The 23,585-nt window shown below is 38.0% G+C and overlaps 3 protein-coding genes across 3 annotated transcripts; all 3 read left to right on the top strand.

Moving 5' to 3' along the window:
- The first annotated feature begins 3,808 nt into the window (after window positions 1–3,808).
- On the top strand, window positions 3,809–4,869 carry LOC113561978 (ATP-dependent DNA helicase PIF1-like). The gene has a single exon (XM_026969698.1). The coding sequence runs from the start codon at window positions 3,818–3,820 to the stop codon at window positions 4,796–4,798; it is 981 nt and encodes a 326-aa protein (XP_026825499.1). The 5' UTR covers window positions 3,809–3,817; the 3' UTR covers window positions 4,799–4,869.
- Window positions 4,870–8,303: 3,434 nt separating this feature from the next.
- Window positions 8,304–10,722, top strand: LOC109611314. Its single transcript, XM_020033355.2, has one exon. The coding sequence runs from the start codon at window positions 9,074–9,076 to the stop codon at window positions 10,505–10,507; it is 1,434 nt and encodes a 477-aa protein (XP_019888914.2). The 5' UTR covers window positions 8,304–9,073; the 3' UTR covers window positions 10,508–10,722.
- Window positions 10,671–15,856, top strand: LOC113561961. The gene is made up of 7 exons (XM_026969638.1): window positions 10,671–11,875; window positions 11,993–12,206; window positions 12,258–12,887; window positions 14,327–14,461; window positions 14,546–14,705; window positions 15,606–15,659; window positions 15,717–15,856. The coding sequence occupies exons 1-7, from the start codon at window positions 10,671–10,673 to the stop codon at window positions 15,854–15,856; spliced, it is 2,538 nt and encodes an 845-aa protein (XP_026825439.1).
- Window positions 15,857–23,585: the final 7,729 nt, after the last annotated feature.

Raw genomic sequence — 23,585 nt, 5'->3', positions numbered from 1 at the left:
GAGTATATTATCGCATCGACTCAATGCATCGACATGCAGCATCCTGGATCTCGATCGGTGTTCAATCCTATAATCGTAACCTTGGAGAAATAAAGCCCAACGCGAAATACGTGAATTGATACTCTGTTTAGCTAACGCAAGACGGAAACTATTGCAATCTGTAATTATCTTGAAATGCATGCCGTATAAATAAACATGAAAACGTTTGACCGCGTAGACGACAGCCAAACACTCTAATTCGAAGCTCGAATATTTGGACTCCGCCAAGGTAGTTCGCTTACTGAAATAAAAGACCGGTCGGAAGAATCCATCCGGCTGCTTCTGTATCAATATTGCGCCGAAACCGCTTGCACTTGCGTCGCAATGCAATTCTGTTTTTAGATCCGGTGAATAAATCACCAAAACCGGTTTACTCGCTAATTTATTTTTTAACTCAACAAACGCATCATTTTCTTTTTGATCGAAACGGAATGTGGCATTCTTCTTCAGCAAATCGTAAAATGGTTTTGCCACGACGGAAAACCTCGGAATAAAACGCCTGAAGTAACTCGCAAGGCCTACGAAACGTTGTACTTCCCTTATGCTACGCGGGATCGGATACTCCAGAACAGATCTAACGCCCTCCTGGCTAGGTCGAACTCCAGATTCGTCAATCAAATAACCGAGATAAGTAATCTCACGATAAAGAAACGAACATTTATCTAAACGGAAACGTAACCCACTTTTCCTTGCCAAGCGGAAAACTTCCTTCAAAATAGAGAGATGTTCGCTGATTGTTTCCGTAGCTATCAAAATGTCATCTAAATATATTAAAATCCGATTTCCATTAAGCAGTATACGGAATATTGACCCGACGAATCGTTGAAAGACCCGCGGAGCGTTAGTAAGCCCAAAAGGTATTCTTAAAAATTCGAATTGTCCTAAAGGTGTAACAAATAACGTACATTTTATCGAAGATTCGGAAACTTTAACATGGTGAAACGCGTTTTTTAAGTCAAGTTTTGTAAAATATTTTTTTCCACGTAACTGATCAATGCAATCGTCAATGTTCGGTGTCGGAGAATTCTCCTTCACGGTAATTTTGTTCAATTCTCTATAGTCAACACATAAACGTATCTCACCGTTCTTCTTCCGAACCAATACAATAGGATTAGCATAAGGAGAAGTACTCGGTCTAATCACCCCTCTCGCACATAAGTCATCTAAAATTTCGCGTAATTTTTCTTTCTCGCTAAAAGCCAAACGACGAGGTCGAAAAGTAATCGGTTGGTCGTCCGTGAGTTTAATTGCCAATTCTACATTACTGATTGGAGGCTCAGAGTTTAGAACGTCCTTTTCCCAGAACATTTTCTCCAATGCCGAAGATGTCTCGAAATTTATTTCCGGATTTATATCTAATTTTTTTGTTACACTTTCGGGCGTATCAACATAATCGATTTGCATAATGTGACCGACATGAGTATCCGGCTCGCTTTCGATCGCGTTTGAATTTACTTTCTCGATCTTGAACTCACGGCCCAAAGTGACTTTAATTAGAGGCGACAACAAATAATCACGGCCAAGTAGCGCGACGTGAGACATCGTTTCGTCCGGAACAACAAGAAACCGAATATTCATCAAAACATTATCGACATCCACGACCTTCTCGAAAATGCCCAGAATCTCCAACGGCGATTGATTCACTCCAAGGTATGTCTGATTTTGCGGTAATTCTGTATTGTACGAACCGACAGGCAATAAACCGACTTTTATCAAACTAACTGGCGATCCCGAATCAATTATCGCGCTAATAACAAAATTAATATTACTGTCATTGTTCGGAATTGTAAAAGAAATTGGAATCAGAAACGGAACCTCAGGACGCGTTGGCTGAATGAGATGGGTCGAAGTCTCCGTTGATCTCGATGTCCCCTGCGTTGGAACAGTGCTCGTCGTCGGACGACTCTGCGTACAGTTCCTCGAATGATGCTCCAGGCTGCCACAGCGATAGCAGGAACCCCATTCACGCTGCGGCTTCGTGCAGTCCCTTTTAGCATGGTCAACCTCGTTGTAGTTAAAACAACGAGCCTCCTTTGGACGAGTCGCATCCGCTCCCGCCGTCGGCTTCACAGATGACGGCTTCTTAACAGTTCGATGATCTCGATCACTCCTTGGTTGCTCATAAAGTGTGATCTTTTTAAATGCGTCTAAGAGATCCTCCACCCTTTCATAGCGATTCATCCTTGCTTGATCTCGCAATCGGGTGTCCGGGATACCATCGATCATCAGATCAATCAGCTCCTCTGGGTCGACAGTGATTCTATTGGCCAGAGTCGTCTTCTCGAAAACATAGTCGCAAAAAGATTCGTCCTTACGCCACAAGTGATTCTCAAATTCCTTCCGCAGTGCTAATTTGTTTGGACGATGGTCAAACATGCCACTCATTGCATTCACGAGCTCCTCAGCTGACATCTCTAAATGACCAGGCCTTGAGTGGAACCACCTCAATGCTTTACCTCGTAATCGTAAACTTATCAAAATTTTAACAGCATTACTGTCCAAATGGTACGTATCTTGTAAGAGTCCCAATTGTTGTCTCCAATTTCGGAAATCATTCTTCTCTCCCGAAAATTCAGCCAAAAGATCAGCAATCGTCTTAATGCCGATCGTCGACTGCATCGTAAGTGCGTTCGAACCAGACGAAGTTTGCAAGTCTCGCTCACACTGCATAAGTTGGATTTCACGGCGCAAAAGGTCTCTCTCCCGTCGAAGGAATTCCATTTCATCTTGCATAAGATCGGAATGGTCTCTCAACTGTCCGTTTGTTCTTCCGCTCTCCTGCCGATCCTCACCCGTCACCGACGGGACTCGAGCGGTTTCCTCGATCTCTTCGTTTTCCCCAGATATATCGAAGTCTGGATCGACTTCTAACAGTCGCGCGAGAAGTTCATTTTTATTTCCGGAAACGGGCAAGTCGCGGGTGCGTAGCTCTTCCTTCAGTTCGGAGATCGTCAAACTACACAAAGCTCTCTTCTGACCGCCAGGCATTTTGTCAGCAAAATTTCACACAAACACAAAATTATTCCGAAATCTAAATACGGCGATTAACGAGCAAAACTGTACACCGTAACGAGGCGTATATCCCACTTCTGATTTACTATAAGACACAAATTGGTTTATAATCGTTGTTCTTTATTATGAAGAATACAGTGTCGAGGATTGGAGTCAGAACGGTCACTCGCTTTATTATCACTTTCCGGGCTTCTCGTTACGGTTGCTCTTCGCCGATGTTACCAAATTACTAAACGTCGAATGTCTCCGCAAGCAAGCGAATTTATACTTTCCTCTGTGGCCTTGTTAGATGTCAACAGAAGACGGCAAACAGGTGATCGATAGACACAAACGTGATAAATAGAATTTCAAATTCGAGCAACGCAACGTCGAATACCTACATAAGAAAATAAAATATTACGTTCTCGGTGAATCTTTATATTTAAGGAAACGTAAACGTGGATATCTTATCAATCATTACGAATACAATGTCCATACTCAACCAGAGCGTTACTACCTTTCATTATTGTTATTATTTCAGCCTTGGAGAGATATTAGTGAATTAAAGAATGAATGTGATAGTTATGCAGAAGCATTTTCTTTAGTACAATTTAAATTGAAAGATGCTTTTCAGTATCACGAAAGAATAACCGTCATTCAGCAAGGTATAGATAATATTAAAGAATTAATATAAGAAAAAATTTCAGAAATTAGAAAAGATGAAGAGGAAAATGACTGTCCTGAAAATTGTGCATTAGAATGTGTTCCTGTCGAAGTTGAAGGAGCAATGAGGGACTTTAAAGATATTAATGAAGATAGTACTAAATTTGAAGTTAACGTCGATGAAATGGTGACGCAATTAAATACTGATCAAAAACGAATCTTTGATAGAATTACTGCTGCTATATCTGATGATAATAATGAAGTTCTTAGACTTTATGTTAGCGGTGAAGGTGGTACTGGAAAGAGTTTTTTAATCAAAACTATTAGATGTTGGATTAAAAAATATATTGGAGACAAAGACACAGCGGTAACTGCACCAACCGGTATAGCAGCTTTTAATATTGATGGACTTACTATTCATAGATTATTTCAATTGCCAGTAGAACATGGCCGTACTGCTAAATATAAACAACTCTCTGATATAGCCCTTAAAGTTATACGGGACGAACTTAAGAATGTTGTTTTAATAATTATCGATGAAGTTTCAATGATTTCAAATATTACATTAATGTACATTCATCTTCGACTAACAGAGATATTTAATACCATGGATTGTGATAATGGATGGTTCGGCAAAAAACATATACTTCTTTTTAGAGATTTATTACAACTTCCACCTGTACATGAAGGTCTGCCTTTTATTGAATTATCCAAATTAAAAATGCAGAAGTATATTGATGCAATGGGCTCTGTAAATTTATGGTCTTTATTCAGTTATGATGAATTACAAATTAATGTGCGACAACAAGGCGATGACTCTTATCGAGATATATTAACGAGAATTCGAGTTGGAACACTAATTGATTCGGATGTAATTATTTTAGAAACGAGAAAAATGAAGTTTAGAGAAACTAATTGTGACAACCGATTACAAGAATTATGTAATTACTTACAAAATTTACCAATGGATACAGTTTGTTTACTTCCAACTTGTGCATTATGTGATATTTTGAATATTGCAATGTTAGATCGTATTTCTTCGGATAAGATAGAACTCGTTGCTCAAGATCTGGCCGAATGTGCATCATATTTAAAAAAAAAGTGATGAAGATATTGAATAAAGATGGTAACGATGAAGATAGTTCTCGAACAGCTGGATTAGCAAGAATCATAACTGTTAAAGTAGGAGCGCGTGTAATGATTAGAAGATATATCGATGTTAGTTTAGGTCTTGTGAATGGTACCATTGGTACAATTACATCAATTATACGTGGCGCAATTGACAATGAAGTAGAAAAAATAAAGATAAGAATGTCATCAGGAATAGAGCATATTATAGAACGTGTAAGTGTCAAATTTGAAGTAATGGATAGAGCTTTTGTTATAAGAAAACAATTTCCTATATGTCTAAGTTATGGTATGACTATCCATAAAAGTCAAGGCTTGAGTTTAAAGCATGCTATTGTGGAAGCTGGAAATTCTATATTCAGTTGTGGACAAATATATGTCGCTCTTTCACGAGTAACTACGTTGAGTGGATTGCACCTTATAAATTTTGATCCCTCTTCTGTAAAAGCAACTGAGTTAGCTATAATAGAATATAACAGATTACGAACACAATACAGGCCAGATCTTGTACATATTAATATTTTGAAACCACGTATTCACAAGGTTCGTGATACAATTTGGGCAATATCAAAAAATGTCATGGAATGTCAAGTTAATGATAACGATATTAATGATTATACTTTATGGCATATAAGAGGACTTCCAAATGTTGATAATACATCTTGCTATGCTAATGTTTCAATTCAATTTGTGCTTCATTCTTCTACTCTCAGAAAATTGTTGTTTCGTCTTGAACATACGAATATTATAAGACAATTTATTGATTGTTACGTGTCAAACGATAACACTATTAATATAATGGCAATACGGCAATTGGCAGGACATCAATATCTTGAAAAGATTCAACAAGATGTTAGTGAGTTTATTATACATCTTATTAATAACATTGATAATATAAAGAGTGTAATCGAGCACCAATTAAACATAACTTTACGATGTAAAGTATGCAATTATACAAACACAAAAATTTATACAAATTATATATTATTGCTCCAATTACCTGACAATTTAAAAAAATCATACACTTTACAAAAATTAATACAATATAATTTTTCACGCTGGAATAATGTGGAAAAAATATGTACTAATTGTGGTGCTACTTCTATACTTGCAAAGACTGATATAAGTATAACAGGAAGTGTTATCATCTTACAGTTATTGTTATTTAAAATTAGTGATACAAAAATTATTAAAATAACAGATTTAAAAATTAAAGGTGTACCTACGGAAAAGATCTCTATTGGTGCGAATATATATAAAATTATTAGTGGAATTTTTCATGAAGGTAAAAGTACAATTGATGGACATTATACAAACATAGTACGTGCTAAAGGTACCGAATGGCAATTAATAAATGATTCGAAAGTACAAAAGTGCAGTTGGCCTCGAAATGCTAAAAATGCACATATATTTTTTGCAGAAAAAATATAAATAAAACATTTTTGTAAAAAGCAATGAGATCCCATTAAAAAAACCTTATAACGGTGAAAAAAGTACGCCAAGTACATAAAAAATCTCACCTTGTACGCAACAAAAAGTGTAAAATGCTATTTATAAAAATCAAAACTAAATATGAAATCAATAGTTAACTAGTCAAGTACCTCGAAGCAATTCAGTTTGAGTATTTTATCCAAATGTTTTGATAAACATTTTGATAAAATACTCAAACTGAATTGCTTCGAGGTACTTGACTAGTTAACTATTGATTTCATATTTAGTTTTGATTTTTATAAATAGCATTTTACACTTTTTGTTGCGTACAAGGTGAGATTTTTTATGTACTTGGCGTACTTTTTTCACCTTTATAAGGTTTTTTTAATGGGTCAATATATCCATAATATTCAAAGATATAACAAACATTGAAAAAAGAAATATTTATAAATGAAAAAATAAGTTTATAATGTTTTTAGCAAATTTGGATATTCATCACTGAAGGAATAAAATCATATATTACACTTACTAGTACATAGCCTAAAGGATCAGAAAGGGCTAGAAATTGATTCATATATTCGTAGCAAGACTGATTATTAGTTTGAAGGACTTTTAATCGTTTTTTCGAAGTGGAAGACCAGTAGTCAGTCACTACTTCCCATGGTTTACGATTATTTTGTAGCTATAATATATATTCTTCATAATTTATGACATTATTGTCGTCACTTTCTTCATCTACAAAAATAGAAATAAAAACTATCTGAAAAACTTTTCTCTATTTGCAGAATATTTGCTGTTAGTTGATACAAAATTAGTAAAGCTCTTTTTAATTCATTGCAATCATATTGCATTGACATCAGAAGCAAGGAATCAGGTAAATTTGTTATTCGTTATATATTGCAATAAATGATTTTTCTGCATGTTATTATCGATATTCGGAACAAATGTAATACAAGTAAGATAGTAAGATATACCGAAAAGTATTTTGTATTGTCTTCCTATAATAAATACTATATCTTATAATAAATACATATTTATTCTACATTTTCAGCGAAACTCAATTTAATAATATATAGGTAAATTAGGAAAGAGGTTTTAAAACATCTTACCAGCCTTACCTATGAGATCATATACGAATGGTAACATATAGCAAAAATTATTTATTTCAACGTATAACATATAAAAAATATTTACACCATCCCTCGCTTTTGACATAATGCAATATGGCTTCAGTGAATAAACAAGAACTTTAAATATTACGTTTCTCACAAAATTGCAAGCGAATTAAAATAAACTTACTATCAATTTGAATCCGAGCAAAGTCCGCAGTTGCTTTCACACTCAACAAACCAGCTTTAATTAGTTTTCGTCGTGTACAATAGTATTTTGTCAAAATTTTTCCTCTACCTTGTGATTCGCCTTTCTTGTTTTTAATATACCAAACACTGTAACACGAAATAATCGAATTGTAGGATTGAAGAAGATTGATAAAAATCTTTGGTGACCAAATACAATAAATATAAATTTACCTTATCTTTAGTAGAAAATAATTGTATCACTTGATTACTTAGAAAAGATGCCCTTTCGCTGCGTATGGTGTTATTTATGTCAGATGAGAGCTCATTACTCATTATTATTTTCGCTAATTTATTCCGCAAATCAGTATTTAATCTTCCTTCATTTTTATATATTTTTAGCAACAACTGACCGTCCTCAGATTTTTTAATATAGATTCCAGATCCTTCCATAATAAACAGAATACATATAATACCTAATATTAATCATACGCACTATATTTCAAGAACATTTTGGAAAATGAATCTTAACTTACATATTTATTATCAGTAATTGCATGTTGCTCTATTTCTGCAGATATGGTATCATTTGGTAAAACTGTAACTGAAAAGAGAATACATTTGCAGTAAACTAAAAAAGTCAATATGAAAATATAACCAAACTTGAAATTTTTGGGGTTTTTCAATGAACATGAATATTAAATTAAATAATGACGATTAAATATAATATGTGAATTTTTATTATATTTATTAAATTTGTGTAAATTATTATACATAAACAAAGATTAATAATATTCTTTATATGCTTACCATCATATACTATACTTGCAGATTTAGATGTAGATGCAGATGTAGATGCAGATGGTAAAGTTTGCAAGATATCTTCCGTAATATGTATAATATCGTCTTCTTTTAATTTATTGTAATTTTGCTGCTTATCTGTTATATCTATTTTTCGTCTTTTTTTAATATGTTTGTAATATCCAGAGCTTCTCGTTGTAATTCCAGGGTTTTTCGTGTAGCTTCTGACTGTGGTTAATTAGTTGTGTTGTATCAACATTTTCTATGGATGTTTGCGCAATCTGAGATATTAATATGAAGAACAAATCAGTTACAATTCTAACGAAAAGCTGACAGAATAATAAAATATGATACGAAAGAAATAATGCGCAATGAGTACCTCATGTAAATACTTTTCTAAATTTTTTTGAAATTTTCGTCGGAGTCCAATGTTGGGTATCAAAATTTTCAGATCTTCTTCTGTTAAATTTGTAAACTCCTCGACTTCTATTTCTTGAGCTATAAATGAGAAGCATGTCATGTATTTGCCTACTTCCAAGAATCAAAAATCTTTCTCTCTCTCCCGCTCTCTCTCTCTCTCCCTCTCTCTCTCTCCTCGTCCGTAAGTAGATACAGACGTGTTATTGTGAGCTCCGTGTTTGAGGATATCTTTCTGCTATTGGCTGCCCTTCGGGGCGTTTTGTTTCAGTACCATTGGTCAGGCCTTCTTAAACTTGACTTGCTGCATGTTTTTTGAGTCTTGTGGAGTGGACATTGCTGAGAGGTGGTCTAATTTTTGTGCTTGCTGGATTGGAATTTTTGGCGAGCTCCTGCCTGTTGTGATCGGTTGGGTCAGGTCGTGGCTGTTTACGTGCTGTAGGAGAGGATGGGCTGTTGATTGGAGGATCTGCTATAAACATCAGGAGCGTATCGAGCGACTTCATATCATGGCGACTCAAAGAGATGAGGATGAAAAATGCAGTGGCGGTGATTTGGACCTGAGGCTGATTCGTGAGTCAGGTGTTTTGAGCGCGATCGACAATGATACTATGTCCATTTCTAAAATTAATGAGCTAAAGTGTACTATAAACTGTCACTGTGACACGGTATCCAGAATACTCTTATCTGGTAAAGATTCGCTTGAAAGAAGGTCTCAGGTTGAGTCTGCCTTTAGGGCTTGTAGGGATGCATTTCAAGAGGTATCGACAGTTTTAATGCACTTTCTTGAAAATCAGTCAAGTCAAAATTGTAAACCTGAGGATGTGAAACGGGTAGTTATGGATGCTCTTAAAGCGAGCAGTTTATTGCCATCTGCTCAGGCTGGTGGGAGTGCTGGGGTGAAAACTTCAGTCCGGCCTGTCTCATATGCTGCAGCTGTTTCGAGTGGGCCTAAGGTTCATGTGTCTGGAGGTCCAACTGTTACTGTGGAGTCATCTTCTAGTTTCTTAATTGTTTCTGACACCAGAATTGTAAATTGTACTACGTCTGCGGACACCAAAGAGGTACTCCGTAAGGTCTTCAAACGGGCTGATTGTGCGCTAAGGATAAAGAAGATTACTCCGATTAAGGGAAATGGTATACGTGTTGAGGCATATTCTCCAAACCTGGAAGATATCAAGAAGCATCCTGGTCTTGTAAAAGCTGGTCTTAAAGTGCAAGAGAATGTAAAATACAACCCAAGAATAGTTGTCTACGGCGTACCTGCTAACATGTCATCGAATGAAATTAGGGAGGAACTTATTGCGCAGAATGTGAATGGCGACTTAAATGCTGAGATAAAAGTAGCGTACAAATATCCTACGAAGAACAAGAATCTGACTAGTTGTGTTCTGGAGGTCTCGTCTGAGATTCAAAATTTATTTTTCGCTAATAGTCGTATTTTCCTTAGATATGCGGCCTGCCGTTTTGCGGACCACGTTTGGATTCCACAATGCTACAAATGCCTGGCATTTGGGCACTTTGCGGCTAAATGTAATGAAAATGCTCGATGTGGTCACTGTACGGGAGAGCATGAGACTAGAAACTGCAATGAGCGTAGCAAGCCGCCGAAATGTCACAATTGTGCTCAAAATAAAAGACTTGCATCTGAGGACGATGCATATTCTGCTATGGATGCTAAAAAATGTCCAATTTTGTGCAAGAAGATTAAAGACAGATTAACTAACATAAATTATGGCTGACTTAAATTCTGATGCAGTTGACTTTGGTTATTTGAAACTTTGTCATGTTAATTGTCAGTCTCTTTATGCACATTTCGATGAATTTGTTCATTTTTTCAGAAGTAAAGATTTCCATGTAATATGTATGTCTGAAACATGGCTGAGACCCATGATCTCTGACAGCATGGTAAAGTTACCGGGATATACTTTGTACAGGTGCGACCGACCTGATAGAATGGGTGGCGGTGTTACCTTTTATCTACTAAATTCTTTAAGCGCAAGAATATTAAGAACGTCGTTGGCATCAGAATATCATAAACCTGAATTTATAATATCAGAAATTTCTGGCAAACACTTTGCAAATCTTTTACTGGCTGTAGTCTACAGGTCCCCAAATTGTGGTTATCTTCAGGAGTTCCAACAGTATTTTATGGACTTACAAACTAATTACAAGCATTCCATCATTCTAGGAGACTTTACCATCGATATGAACTCTCAAACGTATAACAGTAACCAATTAAATAATTTCATAAGATCGTCTGCTTTGTGTTTGACTCCATTCAAGTCCACTCATCACTTGGAAAACTCTAGTACATTTTTGGATTTGTGCATCATTGATGACTTTAGTAAATTTGTCAATTTTGGTCAGCACGGCATGGCCTTTCTTTCTGCACATGACCTAATTTATATTACGTATAGCATTAAAATTGAACGTAGACGTTGTAGGTCAATTACATGCCGCAACCTTAAGCAGTTGAACGAATCTGACTTTCTGAATGAGCTACAGATGAAGGATTGGGCGACTTTATTTTCAACAAATTCCATAGATGACAAGGTTAACCTGCTGAATTCCTTCTTGGTGGACTGTCTTGACATATATGCCCCTGAAGTCAGGATTAATGTGAAGAATCTTCTCGCTCCATGGCTCACTACTGAAATCAAGGACAAAATGCGTCAAAGAGATTCGGCCCATAGACGCTGGCGTAGGAGTGGAGGCGAAGCTGCGTACGGCGAGTTTAAGGAGCGAAGAAATGAGGTTCACAACCTTATTCGAACTGCTAAGAGAAACCACTACCTTACTGTATTTGACAATGCCACAAGGTCAGCTAACGTCTGGACTAAACTAAAACATCTTGGTCTAATCAAGCAAAATGACTTAAATAAGGATTTCCTTTTCTTCGTGGATGAACTTAATGACTTTTTTGTTAACATCGATGGGAGTCCTGGTGTGACTTCTCTGGATTTCCGAGTTTGCAATCAAGTTCGGTGTACTTTTGATGACAGTGATTTTCATTGGAAGTATGTTGACCCACAATTAATTAGCAAGACTATTTCGCAGATTAAGTCTGGTGGAGCGGGCTTTGATGGTATCACTTTAAAGGCCTTGAGGTTGGCTTTACCATGTGTATTACCGGTGTTGAAACACGTTTTTAATTTCTCTTTCCAACATGGCGTTTTTCCCTCAGCATAGAAATCTGCAATAGTGTGTCCAATTCCAAAAATTAGGAATCTTACTGAACTACAGCATTACAGGCCCATAGCAATTCTTCCGGTAATTTCGAAGGTTATTGAAAGGATTGCGTGCAAGCAGATTTGGGATTATCTTGAGGAGTCGAGTCTGTTAGACCCATGTCAATCAGCTTATCGCAGAGCAAATTCTATGCAAACATGTCTAATAAGAGTTCTGGATGAATTCAGGGAATCTGCTGATGAGAGGATGGTAACGCTGACTGTTTTCTTTGACCTATCAAAGGCTTTTGATCGTGTTCAGCATCACATACTTATCAGTAAATTACGAACTTTAAATTTCTCGCATTCTGCGATCTCCTGGATCTCTTCTTATCTTGAGGGAAGATGTCAGATGGTGAGGGATCCCCTTACACGGAGGTTGTCATCGCCTGCCTCTATAAGCATGGGTGTTCCACAGGGTTCTGTTTTGGGGCCGCTGTTGTTTATCCTATATCTGTTGGATTTCGCCGATGTATTGCAGTACTGCAAGTATAGTCTTTATGCTGATGACCTGCTGATCTACTTCCACTGTAAACCTAAGGATATCATTGAGGCCATTCGTAGAGTCAACAGTGATGTTGCTCGGCTTGCTGCGTGGATTACGAAAAACCAGCTCGTTCTGAATTCTAAGAAGACGCAAGCTATGTTGATTGGATCATCGAGATATATTAATGCTCTGGATTTGGATTCACTGCCTAGAATAACTGTGGAGGCTGATGATGTTCGGTACTCTACACAAGTGAAATATTTGGGTGTGACATTAACAAACACACTTTCTTGGGACAAGCAGGTCTCAGATGTGACTAACAAGATGCATAGAACTTTGTATCAGCTAAAAATATGTAAAAATCTTTTGCCCACTAATCTTAGGCAAAAACTGGTTATGTCATTGGTATATCCTCACTTGGATTATTGTTGCTGCATTTTTACTGATATAACGGCTGAGCAGGACCTTCTGTTACAGCGATCGCTTAATGTATCTGTCAGGTTCATTTTTGGTGTGCGGATTGATGAACATATTTCACCCTATTTTTCGAATCTGAAATGGCTAAAAACTAATCTCAGGAGACAATATTTTGTGGGCTGTTTATTATATAATATACTTAGTTCAGGGCAGCCGCATTTCCTCTATAATAGTTTACAACTTCGTTCAGCTATGTCAAATAGATGTACAAGAGCGGCTAAGGACCTCCTTTCTCTGCCTCAATGTCGTACTGAGATTTTCAGACGTTCCTTCAGATTCACTGCAGCTAAACTATGGAACCAGATTCCTTGTGAAATTAGATCTGTCACCTCCTTAAGTGTGTTCAAGGCTAAATTTTATGATGTTTTATTGAAACGTGGATAGTTTGCTATCTCTGTCGTGCTCTTATGCTTGCTGACGAACACACCTGCTAAGTTAATAAACTGTGCTTCTTGCCTACATACTTTGTCACTTGACACCGTCGTCAATATGCTTATTTTCTTTTATTTACTTTTGTACTTTATACTTATTTTCTTTTATTTACTTTCGTACTTTTGTTCATTTTTATTTTTGCTTTCTGTCTGTATTACCTTCTCACTGTGCACATTTAGTATTTAGTAGTTTTTCTTTTTGGTTTAGTTTGCTATATGCGAAATCAATTTAGTTTATTATATCGCAAACTGTATTTTTTGCTTATTGGCTTTTATTTTATTTGCGTATATTGCATCTGTGCTTACTGGCTTTATTACACTTATGTGCACTTTTATCTTAATTCTGTTATCACTGGTTAATAATGATATGTATTGTAATTTTGTTCTTTTTGCTTTTTGGTATGTATTTTTGTATATAATCTTTTATGCGCTTAAGGGGACACAATCCCGGAGCGCTTTACAAATAAAGCTATCTCTCTCTCTCTCCCGCGCTCTCTTTCTCCCCCGCTCTCTCTCTCCCCCGCTCACTTTCTCTCTCTCTCTCTCTCCCCCGCTCTCTTTCTCCCCCGCTCTCTCTCTCTCCCCCGCTCACTCACTCTCTCTCTCTCTCTCTCTCTCTCGTAGATGCTACAATTGCTGGGGATATTTCCATATTTCAAAGAACTGCACAAGACAGGAAACCTGTTATAAATGTGCAGGAAATCACAAGGAGAGCGAATGCACGTCAAGAAAGAAGAAGTGTGTAAATTGCATGCATACGATACAGTCTTATAATTTGAAAATAAACGATGAGCATGATGCACTGGACCAGAATGTCCGATATTTAAAAGGATATTAGAGGAGCAGAAAAGAAGAATAGGTTGGCAAAGTAGCACAAACAATAACAAATAGCAACTACAGGAAGTGATGGACGAAATGCTATACACCAATGCACAGAGCTGGATAGCCCGTAAGGACGAGATATTACACCAGTTTATAAAGAAAAGGAATCCTGCCTTCCTAGCGCTGTCGGAGAGCCGACTAACGGAAGATATAAGTAATTGTGAAGTAAACATGCCAGGATACGATATGGTTAGATGTGATAGTGAGAATAGACATACAGGAGGCGTCATTCTGTATATTAGAGAAGAAATTAGATATGATATAACCTTGCAGGAAAAAGTGAACTCGAACTGTTGGTGTGTAGCTATAGAAGTGAAGGAAAAATGGTACAAAGGGTCAATAGCTGTAATGTACCATTCGCCGAGTGCTCCAGATAGTGTTTTTGTAGACTTTTTAGAGGACATTACAGAGCGATTAGTATTAAAAGGAGATTGTATTATAGTGGGAGATTTTAATATAAATATATTGAAGGATTCGTTTTATACAAAAAAGATACATACGATTATGTTAGGATTAGGCATGAAACAATATGTAGATAAGCCAACGAGGGTGACGAAAGATAGTCAAACAATTATTGATTTGATTTTTGCGAATAGGAAAATAAATATACAGGTATGCGAAGAACCGAAAATAACAGATCATGCTTGGCTTCAAATTAAATTAAAAATAAAAGACTTAGAGGATAGATATAAAGAATGGTGGGGTCGGAATTATAGTAAAATTAATGTAGATAATTTTGTTTTATTAATGGAAGAAAATAAGATACCTGGACAGGAATTGTGTGTGAATGTGAAAGCTAATAATTTTGTTAATAGTATAGTGAATGTATTGGATATTGTAGCACCTAAAAAGAAATTTAGAATACCGAAGGTATGGGAAGGAAAAAAATGGTATACAGATGAAATTAGAGAAGCAGCGGTAATTAGAGATGTAGCGTATAATAGAGCACTGTTTTCAAACACGGAGCAAGATTGGTTACAATTTAAATTTGAGAGAAATGCAGTAGTTAAACTTATTAAGACCAAAAAGAAAGAATATTATAAACATTTGATAGATTACAATAAAAATAATCCTGTAAGGATGTGGAAAACATTAAAAGAAGTATTAAAAGGGGAACAAATGGGGTTTAAGAAAATAAAAAATATTGATTTTGAAATATTAGAAGGAGATTGTGGGTGCAATATAGCAGATAAATTTAATTTATTTTATGTACAGAGTATAGATAATATAGTAAAATCTATAGAGGGAGAGGAGAAGGTTGAGATAAATAGAAGAGTTATATATCCTATTGTAAATAAAAAAGTTATATATTAATTTGAAATGATTAACTTAGGGAAATTAGAACAAATTGTGATGAGTTTGCCGAACAAGAAAGGTATACAGGAAGGTATAACTAGTGACATATTCAAAATGACATTTGATGTAATGAAAATAAATTTTTTAGATTTGATAAATGATTCGTTACGAAAAGGTCAATGCCCAGAGGAATGGAAAACATCTGAGATTATACCGATTCCAAAGACGGCGAAACCAAAGAAAGCTAGTGAATATAGACCGATTAATATATTGCCAATATATGAATGAGAAAGCAATAGAATTAATAGTAAAAGAACAATTAGAAAGGTTTTTAGAAGATAATAATCATTAAAAAAACTTATAAAGGTGAAAAAAGTACGCCAAGTACATAAAAAATCTCACCTTGTACGCAACAAAAAGTGTACAATGCTATTTTTATAAAAATCAAAACTAAATATGAAATCAATAGTTAACTAGCCAAGTACCTCGAAGCAATTCAGTTTGAGTATTTTATCCAAATGTTTTCCATGCATACTCTCTTATCACATGACGACATTGAAGTACTTGGCGTGCCCGTGTCGCGGTGGTCATGTCTTCTTCTATCTTTTAAAATTCTTATAAATTTGTACAGCATCTTGATGTGTACTGTATTTTGTATCTTGATTTTCAATAATGACTCACAAATCTTGTTAGTTAGAAATAAAATGAACACATTTAGAGTTTTGCAGACTAAGAAAGTTATTATAAATATCTCTTTTCATTACTTAGTCAATACATATAATTTACATGTAAAGTACAGATTATAGGTAGGACAACATGTTTTAATGCGACCCGTGACACACAAAAGAGGTGTAAATCCGACCGTGCAACCTCCACGCGGTACACCTTGGGTAATTCTAATGCCGGCGGTACTGTGTAACCTTCAAGCCTTATAAGTCAAAAAGTACGTAAGAGAAAAAAATTTATTATAGCGTTTCGAAAAGCTCTCGAGCTAAGCTACAAGAATATGTAATAAAAAATAGGGGTTTCCATTTAAGATTTTTATGTTGACCATGACCGGGCTTTCCAAGGTCGTACCAAGGTCAAATATATATCATCATCTAATAGATTTTTTTAAGCCCTATACTTTTTGTTTGAAACATTGTTCCACTAAATCATTATTTTCAAAGATTTTTAACCGTTCCGGAACTTTTTGCCAGCACTGTATATACAGGGTGTCCCGGGTTTTAACCGACAAACCGCGGGAGCATATTCTACTAGTGGAAATAAGAAAAAATTCTTATATCGAGTTGCTTAGAAATGCTTTATTACAAAGTTATAAACCAATATTGAAAAGAAATATGAGATAAGTAACAACGGATTTTTTCACAAAAATAAAAATTATGTACGCAATGATTTAGTGACGCATTTCAAAATGTTGTCCTTGCACATCGATACAAGCTAGACATCGACGTAGTACAGAATTTGTTACAGTACGACATTCCTGAAAATTTTGTTGCATCTCAGTAACTGAATTAGTAATTCGTTGCTTTAAATCTTCAAGCGAGATTACTTCTGTACTGTAAACTTTATTTTTTAAAGTTCCCCATAAATAAAAATCAAGAGGCGTTAAATCGGGCGATCTTGGAGGCCAGAAAACCGGTCCTCCTCGACCAATACACCTATGAGCATAATGTTCATCTAACCAGTTTCTAACTTGTTTAGCATAGTGCGATGGACAACCGTCTAACTGTATCCAGCTATTTTGGCGAAACTGCAGTGACACATTTTCCAACAAAATTGGTAAATCGTTTGATAGGAATCTTCGAAAAAATTCTCCGTTCAATCGGTCAGGTAAAAAGAACGGACCAATAAACCGGTCATGAAGCATACCCATCCAAACATTACATCGAAATTCGTGTTGAAAGTTTCTTTGTCTGGTAGTATGTGGATTATTATGAGCCCATACATGGCTATTATGAGAATTGAATATGCCTCGTCTTGTAAAGGTCGCTTCATCTGTCCATAATATCATTGATGATAAAAGATTGTCCCTTTCTACTGCATTCACATACCAGTTATAAAATTCGACTCGTTTCTGATAATCGATTGGAAGTAATTCTTGTACAGGTGTGTAATGATATGCGAATCTGTCATCAGCACGCAATGTTCTCCAAATAGTGTTTCGTGATATCTGCAGTTGAGCTGAAGCACGTCGAACACTTTGTGTAGGAGTATTATCAAAAAGATTTAAGATTCTTTCCGAGCGTCGTCGGTGTCTTAGAGCTGAACGAACATCATCATATTCATTCATAGGTCGAAATGAACCCAAATTACGTAATTGTAAATGGGTATTACTAAACACAGAACTATCTGGTACTCTCCTGTTAGGAAATCTACGTTGATACTCTCGTACGGCAGCTCGTGCATTTCCGTCACAGAATCCGTACACGAAATGAATATCAGTGTATTCCTCATTTGAAAACACTTTTGGCATTCTGATAGTAATTGCTAGTTCACACGACGATTGAAATCTAACAGCTACTGTTGTGAAAGTAACAATCATACTGAATCGTATCAACATAGTGAACATGAATACATGTGAATACACATAACATAAACGTCTTCGACCTTCCAAATTCTACACTATGTTCCGTTGTTACTTATCTCATATTTCTTTTCAATATTGGTTTATAACTTTGTAATAAAGCATTTCTAAGCAAACTCGATATAAGAATTTTTTCTTATTTGCACTAGTAGAATATGCTCCCGCAGTTTGTCGATTAAAACCCGGGACACCCTGTATATGTACAGTGTGTGTGTGTGTGCGTGCGCGCGCGCGTGCGGGCGGGCGCGCACGTTGCTCCTCTCGCATCCACTATTCTGCAGGGGCCGCGGGGGGCGTGCTACAAAAGAGAGTACACATATTATACCATTGGTATAGCGTGTGTAGACGCCGAAGAAACGTATGAGGTTGCATTATTTACTCACGTGGCGGTGTGTTCACGCGCATGTACTGTATTCCGACCCCTCTGTTTATGGCCGCCTGCATCGACTCGAATACGTGCACCCTGTGCTGCAAAAACTCGTCGATATTTTGCAGACACGTTCGTAGGGTGCGCCTGGAAGTTCATGTACACTTAGTTACACCGTTCGCAATATAGGTCAGGTCATTGGTTTTATGTATGTATGTTTGTTTGTACTTACATGATCTGCTCAATTTCTGAGATATAGGCTTCGTCCACCTCTGCGCCGAGACGGTTGAGGCCCGCCTGCGTCTCGCACGTCTTCTCAGCCAGAGCAGCGGCAGTGTGCGCCGTCATCGCCGCCGCCGCGTGGATAGCGTCGGTGACATCCACCAGGTTCTCCATTTTCTCGGGGCACAGTTTTCGGGTCGCCAGTTACAATAGAAATGACAGTGTCGCATGATGCGTTGTCTTTATAGAGCGCGTGATATGAAGGGTTTGCTCTTTTCGCACGGTGTCAGCGAGATGAAGCGCGTCGTCACAATCGCGCTATGGATGGCCGGGTCACTTTATCTCGCTCCGTATATGCGAAAAAGGGAATTGAATCCCGACGAAGGATTGTGGGACACTCCCCGTACGATAGACGGGCTGCGAGACGCGTGCCATAGTCAGCAGGTACGCTGGCCTGTGGCGAGCTGCCATAGCGAGGTTGCGACCGTACTCGCGTTTCACTATCAGGGGTAACTGCGGAAGCGTGGGACAGTTGACTCGTGTGCAGAGATAACATGCGAAAAAGGGAATTGAATTCCGAAGTATGTGTGTGTATGCGGATAAAACTACTGTACAATAGACGGGTTGCGAGACGCATGCCATAGTCAGCCTGTACACTGGCCTGTGGCGCGCTGATGCAGCGAAGATGCGCCCGTACTCGCGTTACACTATATGCTACAATTACATACTCGCCCCTTATCGGTCCGCTGGACACGTATGCATGGGCCGTACCGCTCAGGAGTAAATGCGGCAGCGGGACAGCTGACTCGTGTGCGGAGATATTTCGAACGGCTGGAAGATGTCCGAAAATTTGAGGAACCGCGTTCGCATAGTCGACTACGCATTCCCCCCCCCCCCCCCCTACGTAACGTGCTTATACATGGGACAGGGGAGTATATAAACTGCGTCCCGCTGAGGATACGTCAGTCAGGCGTTCATATTCTGAGTGTAGAGGACCTGCCCACTGCGCAATGTACCACGTCACGTTACCTCTCGACCAGATGGGGACCGCAACTCCGCGGCCTGTGGAGGACGGGGGTGCGCTGAAGAAGCGACGTCGCGAGTAAGTTACGCGCGCGCTGGTCGCTGAGTCATGATTCGTCATCAACATAATCGTTTTCTCGACTCACAGGTGGAGAGACGTCGCCGCGACGCCCAACGTAGACGTGCGACGCATGCGGATACTGGGCCGCCGATACAACCTGACCAGGACCGGCTACAAGTTTCTGGAGATAGGACTAGGCATACCTTCGACCGCGGATGCGGTGGTTATGCACATCGTGCTGGGGGACACTGCCGGCAAGGAGATACTGCTGACTCCCGAAATGTGGAAGGGACTGGTGGACAGTAGAGCCATAATCTGCGACAACCTCGCGCGGGCTAACGGCGAGCACGGTCCGCCTCCGCCCATGCAGCTGGGTGACCTGACGGTGCGCTTCGCTACCATCAACAGTCAGCCAACGATACGTCTGGACACTCCGTCCGGACAATTGACCCTGTCCGCACCGACGGTGCGCTTCCTCTACGGATTGCGGCACTGCGTCCAGCGCGTGATCGCCACGATGACCGGCATCTTCGGACGTGCCGAGGCTACACTTCGCGCCTTCAGGCACATCGCCGCGGGTGTGGAGGATCTCTCCAGCGCTCTCAGGGCCGTAAGCGGCAGCGCGGACTTCGACCGGAACGATCTGCTCGATTGCGAACTGCTGGTTATGGTTTTTGGTTTGTTTTAAGTTACACGCCGCATACCAGCAGTCTCCTTGTATTATATTATGTTATACATTTTATATACAGGGTGGCCCATTTTAATTTATACAGTCGATTTTTTAAAAAACTAAAAGAGATACGAAAAAATGTTTTAGACAGACATGTCACGATTTCGAGGGGGACATAAGATGATACCATTGGTTTGACCTTGAATAGTCGTTTGAAGGTCACGCGAAGATCACCTTCAATTTCTTAAATTGAAACCCCAACTTTTTATTGCAGATTCTTATTCTCCATCGAAAAGTAAGTAACTTTTGTCTGAAACATTTTTCCGAAAAATGTCATCTTATGTCCTTAAAATGTCCTCAAAACTCATCTTGAAGATCATTTTAAGGACATAAGATGACATTTTTCGGAAAAATGTTTCAGACAAAAGTTGCATGTTTTCTCGCGTAGAATCCGAATCCGTAATAAAAAATACCATGTCTCATTAAAAAAAAAATTTCAGACCGGAAGTTAGAATTCTGAAATTTTTTTTTTAATGAGACATGGTATTTTTTTATTACGGATTCGGATTCTACGCGAGAAAACATGCAACTTTTGTCTGAAACATTTTTCCGAAAAATGTCATCTTCTGTCCTTAAAATGATCTTCAAGATGAGTTTTGAGGACATTTTAAGGACATAAGATGACATTTTTCGGAAAAATGTTTCAGACAAAAGTTACTTACTTTTCGATGGAGAATAAGAATCTGCAATAAAAAGTTGGGGTTTCAATTTAAGAAATTGAAGGTGATCTTCGCGTGACCTTCAAACGACTATTCAAGGTCAAACCAATGGTATCATCTTATGTCCCCCTCGAAATCGTGACATGTCTGTCTAAAACATTTTTTCGTATCTCTTTTAGTTTTTTAAAAAATCGACTGTATAAATTAAAATGGGCCACCCTGTATATATATATATATATATGTGTGTGTGTGTGTGTGTGTGTGTGTGTTCTGTATGTACACACACATTATTCACGTTAATTACAGTATTTTTGCCGATCAAATTGCGTCTTTTTATCGCGTTGAACCTCTTCACCTCCCCTACCTATACCTAACTGTATAACATCTATGTTGTATTAGTGGCTAGCATTATAGAGAGTAATACGTTAGACGTCGCGTCCATACGACATTGCATAGGACAGGCAACCGTGAACGCGTCCGTGCAGGTCCGCAAAAAAAACGTTGACGTCACCTGGCCTTGAACATGTTCGTGCAGGTCCAAGCGTATATAAACATAGGGATGATGCAATATGTACCAATAGCGCTGCCGCCATTTGCGCTACTGCGCAGTTTCGGAGCGCGTTCCGAGAAAAATATAATAATAGTGATGATGTAATAGGTAACAATAGCGCTGTACCACATGTAACATTTGTAACAATATACGACCCCCCCCCCCCCGTTGATTCAGCCCTTCGATGTGAACATGATACCTGTGCTGAGTCACCCCCCCCCCCTGCTGACTCATCCCCCCCGTGTCCTTGAACATGTTCGTGCAGGTCCAAGCGTATATGAAATTGTGCTGATGTTGCACTATGTAACAATAAGAGATTCTCGGTCCTACGAGCGGATACCATCGCTAATTGTGCGGACGTGTGCGAAACTGCGCAGTACGTGATGCATATATAAAACGGGAAGTGTGTCCGATCGAGCAAACGAGACGATGTTCCTGTTGCTGCCGGAAGACAGAGAGATCTGCCGTTTGATGAGCGAGCAGTTGCAGTACGTTCCGAAGATCATTCTCCTGAACGATACGGCGACAAATTGAACGAGAATCTGGTATTGAAGAACAAGTTGATCATCATTTATGAGGAATGTCAAAATCAAAACAGTCCGACAAAACATACTAATAAAGCGTTATTTCGTACATCTTTTAAACGTAAATTTCATTTAATATAAAAATGTATTTTTTATCGTTTTCATTTACATTTAATCTTGTTCAATAATTTTGTGTCATGAGTTCCGTACTTGTTTTAAGCTCCTCTATGAAATTATGGAAAAAAAACACAACGAACCCATTAAAAAAAATGAAGGTGACCTTGATATCTTCGAAGCGCCTCCACCAGGACAAAAATTATTATCGCCATATGTTAGCCCCCTTCGTACCGTATAATTTTGATTACATAAATTTTCCTCTGGACCTTATAAATTCGAAGATATTTAAGGTGGTAATAGTTATTGCCCCACCCTGTACAGGGTGAGCCATTTTAAGTAACGCATTGATTTTTCTCGCAAAGCAAATTTTGTATCGAAAAATGTTTCAGACAAAAGTCGTTTGGTTCGAAGAGGGCAAGATGATAGCATTATCAATTTAATTGTAGATGGTGCCACTTTAGAGATTTCATCATGGGGGCCATTTTTTAAAATGGAAGTTGATTTGTCTCTCTAAATGAAAGTTGTAGCTGATAATGAGACGAATACAACGGTTTTTTGTTTTTTGCAATTGGACCATTTTTCAGTGAGTTACAGCGTTCCAAAGTATACTGTTTTATAATTTAAGTATACACATAAACCAAATCTTGTATCGAAAAATGTTTCTTACAAAAGTTTTATGACTTCAAGGGGGACATAAGATGCTGCCACTGATTTGACCTTGGGTGCACCTGTCAAGGTTATGTGAAGGTTAACTTTTTTTTAATGGATTTCTTTATTTCTTATTATACAGTCTTGTTGTAGCTTACCTCGAGAGCTTTTCAAAACGCTATAATAAAGTATTCTGTCGTTAAATATTATTCGAGTTATGCGAACTACAAGTTACAGTACTGCCGGCATTTGCATTACACAAAGTGTACCGTTCTCTCAACTCTTCTACTTTTAGCGCTACCCAGGAACAACGACGTGGACATAGTAAGTTTCTGTTCCCTTTGGGGTGCTTGGTTAACGCGAGTCCCCTAGCCTCTCGCGATTCGGGGTGCTTGATTTACACGAGTCCCCTAGCCTCTCGCGATTGGGGGTGCTTGATTAACTATTTCTCAGCATCTATTGAAAAAGCTGTTCAAAGTTATCCCCGTTGGCTCGAATGCATAACCTAATTCTCTTTGTGAAGTGTTCG

This window comes from Ooceraea biroi, chromosome 5 (assembly GCF_003672135.1).
Source record: "Ooceraea biroi isolate clonal line C1 chromosome 5, Obir_v5.4, whole genome shotgun sequence".
NCBI classification, from domain to species: Eukaryota; Metazoa; Arthropoda; class Insecta; order Hymenoptera; family Formicidae; genus Ooceraea; species Ooceraea biroi.
The sequence above is the reverse complement of the archived record's forward strand: the minus strand, read 5'-3'. Positions and strand labels throughout refer to the sequence as shown.

Excerpts from the sequence above, each read along its gene's own strand:
- LOC113561978 (XM_026969698.1), top strand. The coding sequence starts at position 3,818 with ATGAGGGACTTTAAAGATATTAATGAAGATAGTACTAAATTTGAAGTT.
- LOC109611314 (XM_020033355.2), top strand. The coding sequence starts at position 9,074 with ATGTTTTTTGAGTCTTGTGGAGTGGACATTGCTGAGAGGTGGTCTAAT.
- LOC113561961 (XM_026969638.1), top strand. The coding sequence starts at position 10,671 with ATGGTAAAGTTACCGGGATATACTTTGTACAGGTGCGACCGACCTGAT. Across the intron at positions 12,888-14,326 it reads AAAAACTGGTTATGTCATTG|AGCTGGATAGCCCGTAAGGA; the intron begins GTATATCCTCAC and ends ACCAATGCACAG. Across the intron at positions 14,462-14,545 it reads ACATGCCAGGATACGATATG|GAAAAAGTGAACTCGAACTG; the intron begins GTTAGATGTGAT and ends ATAACCTTGCAG.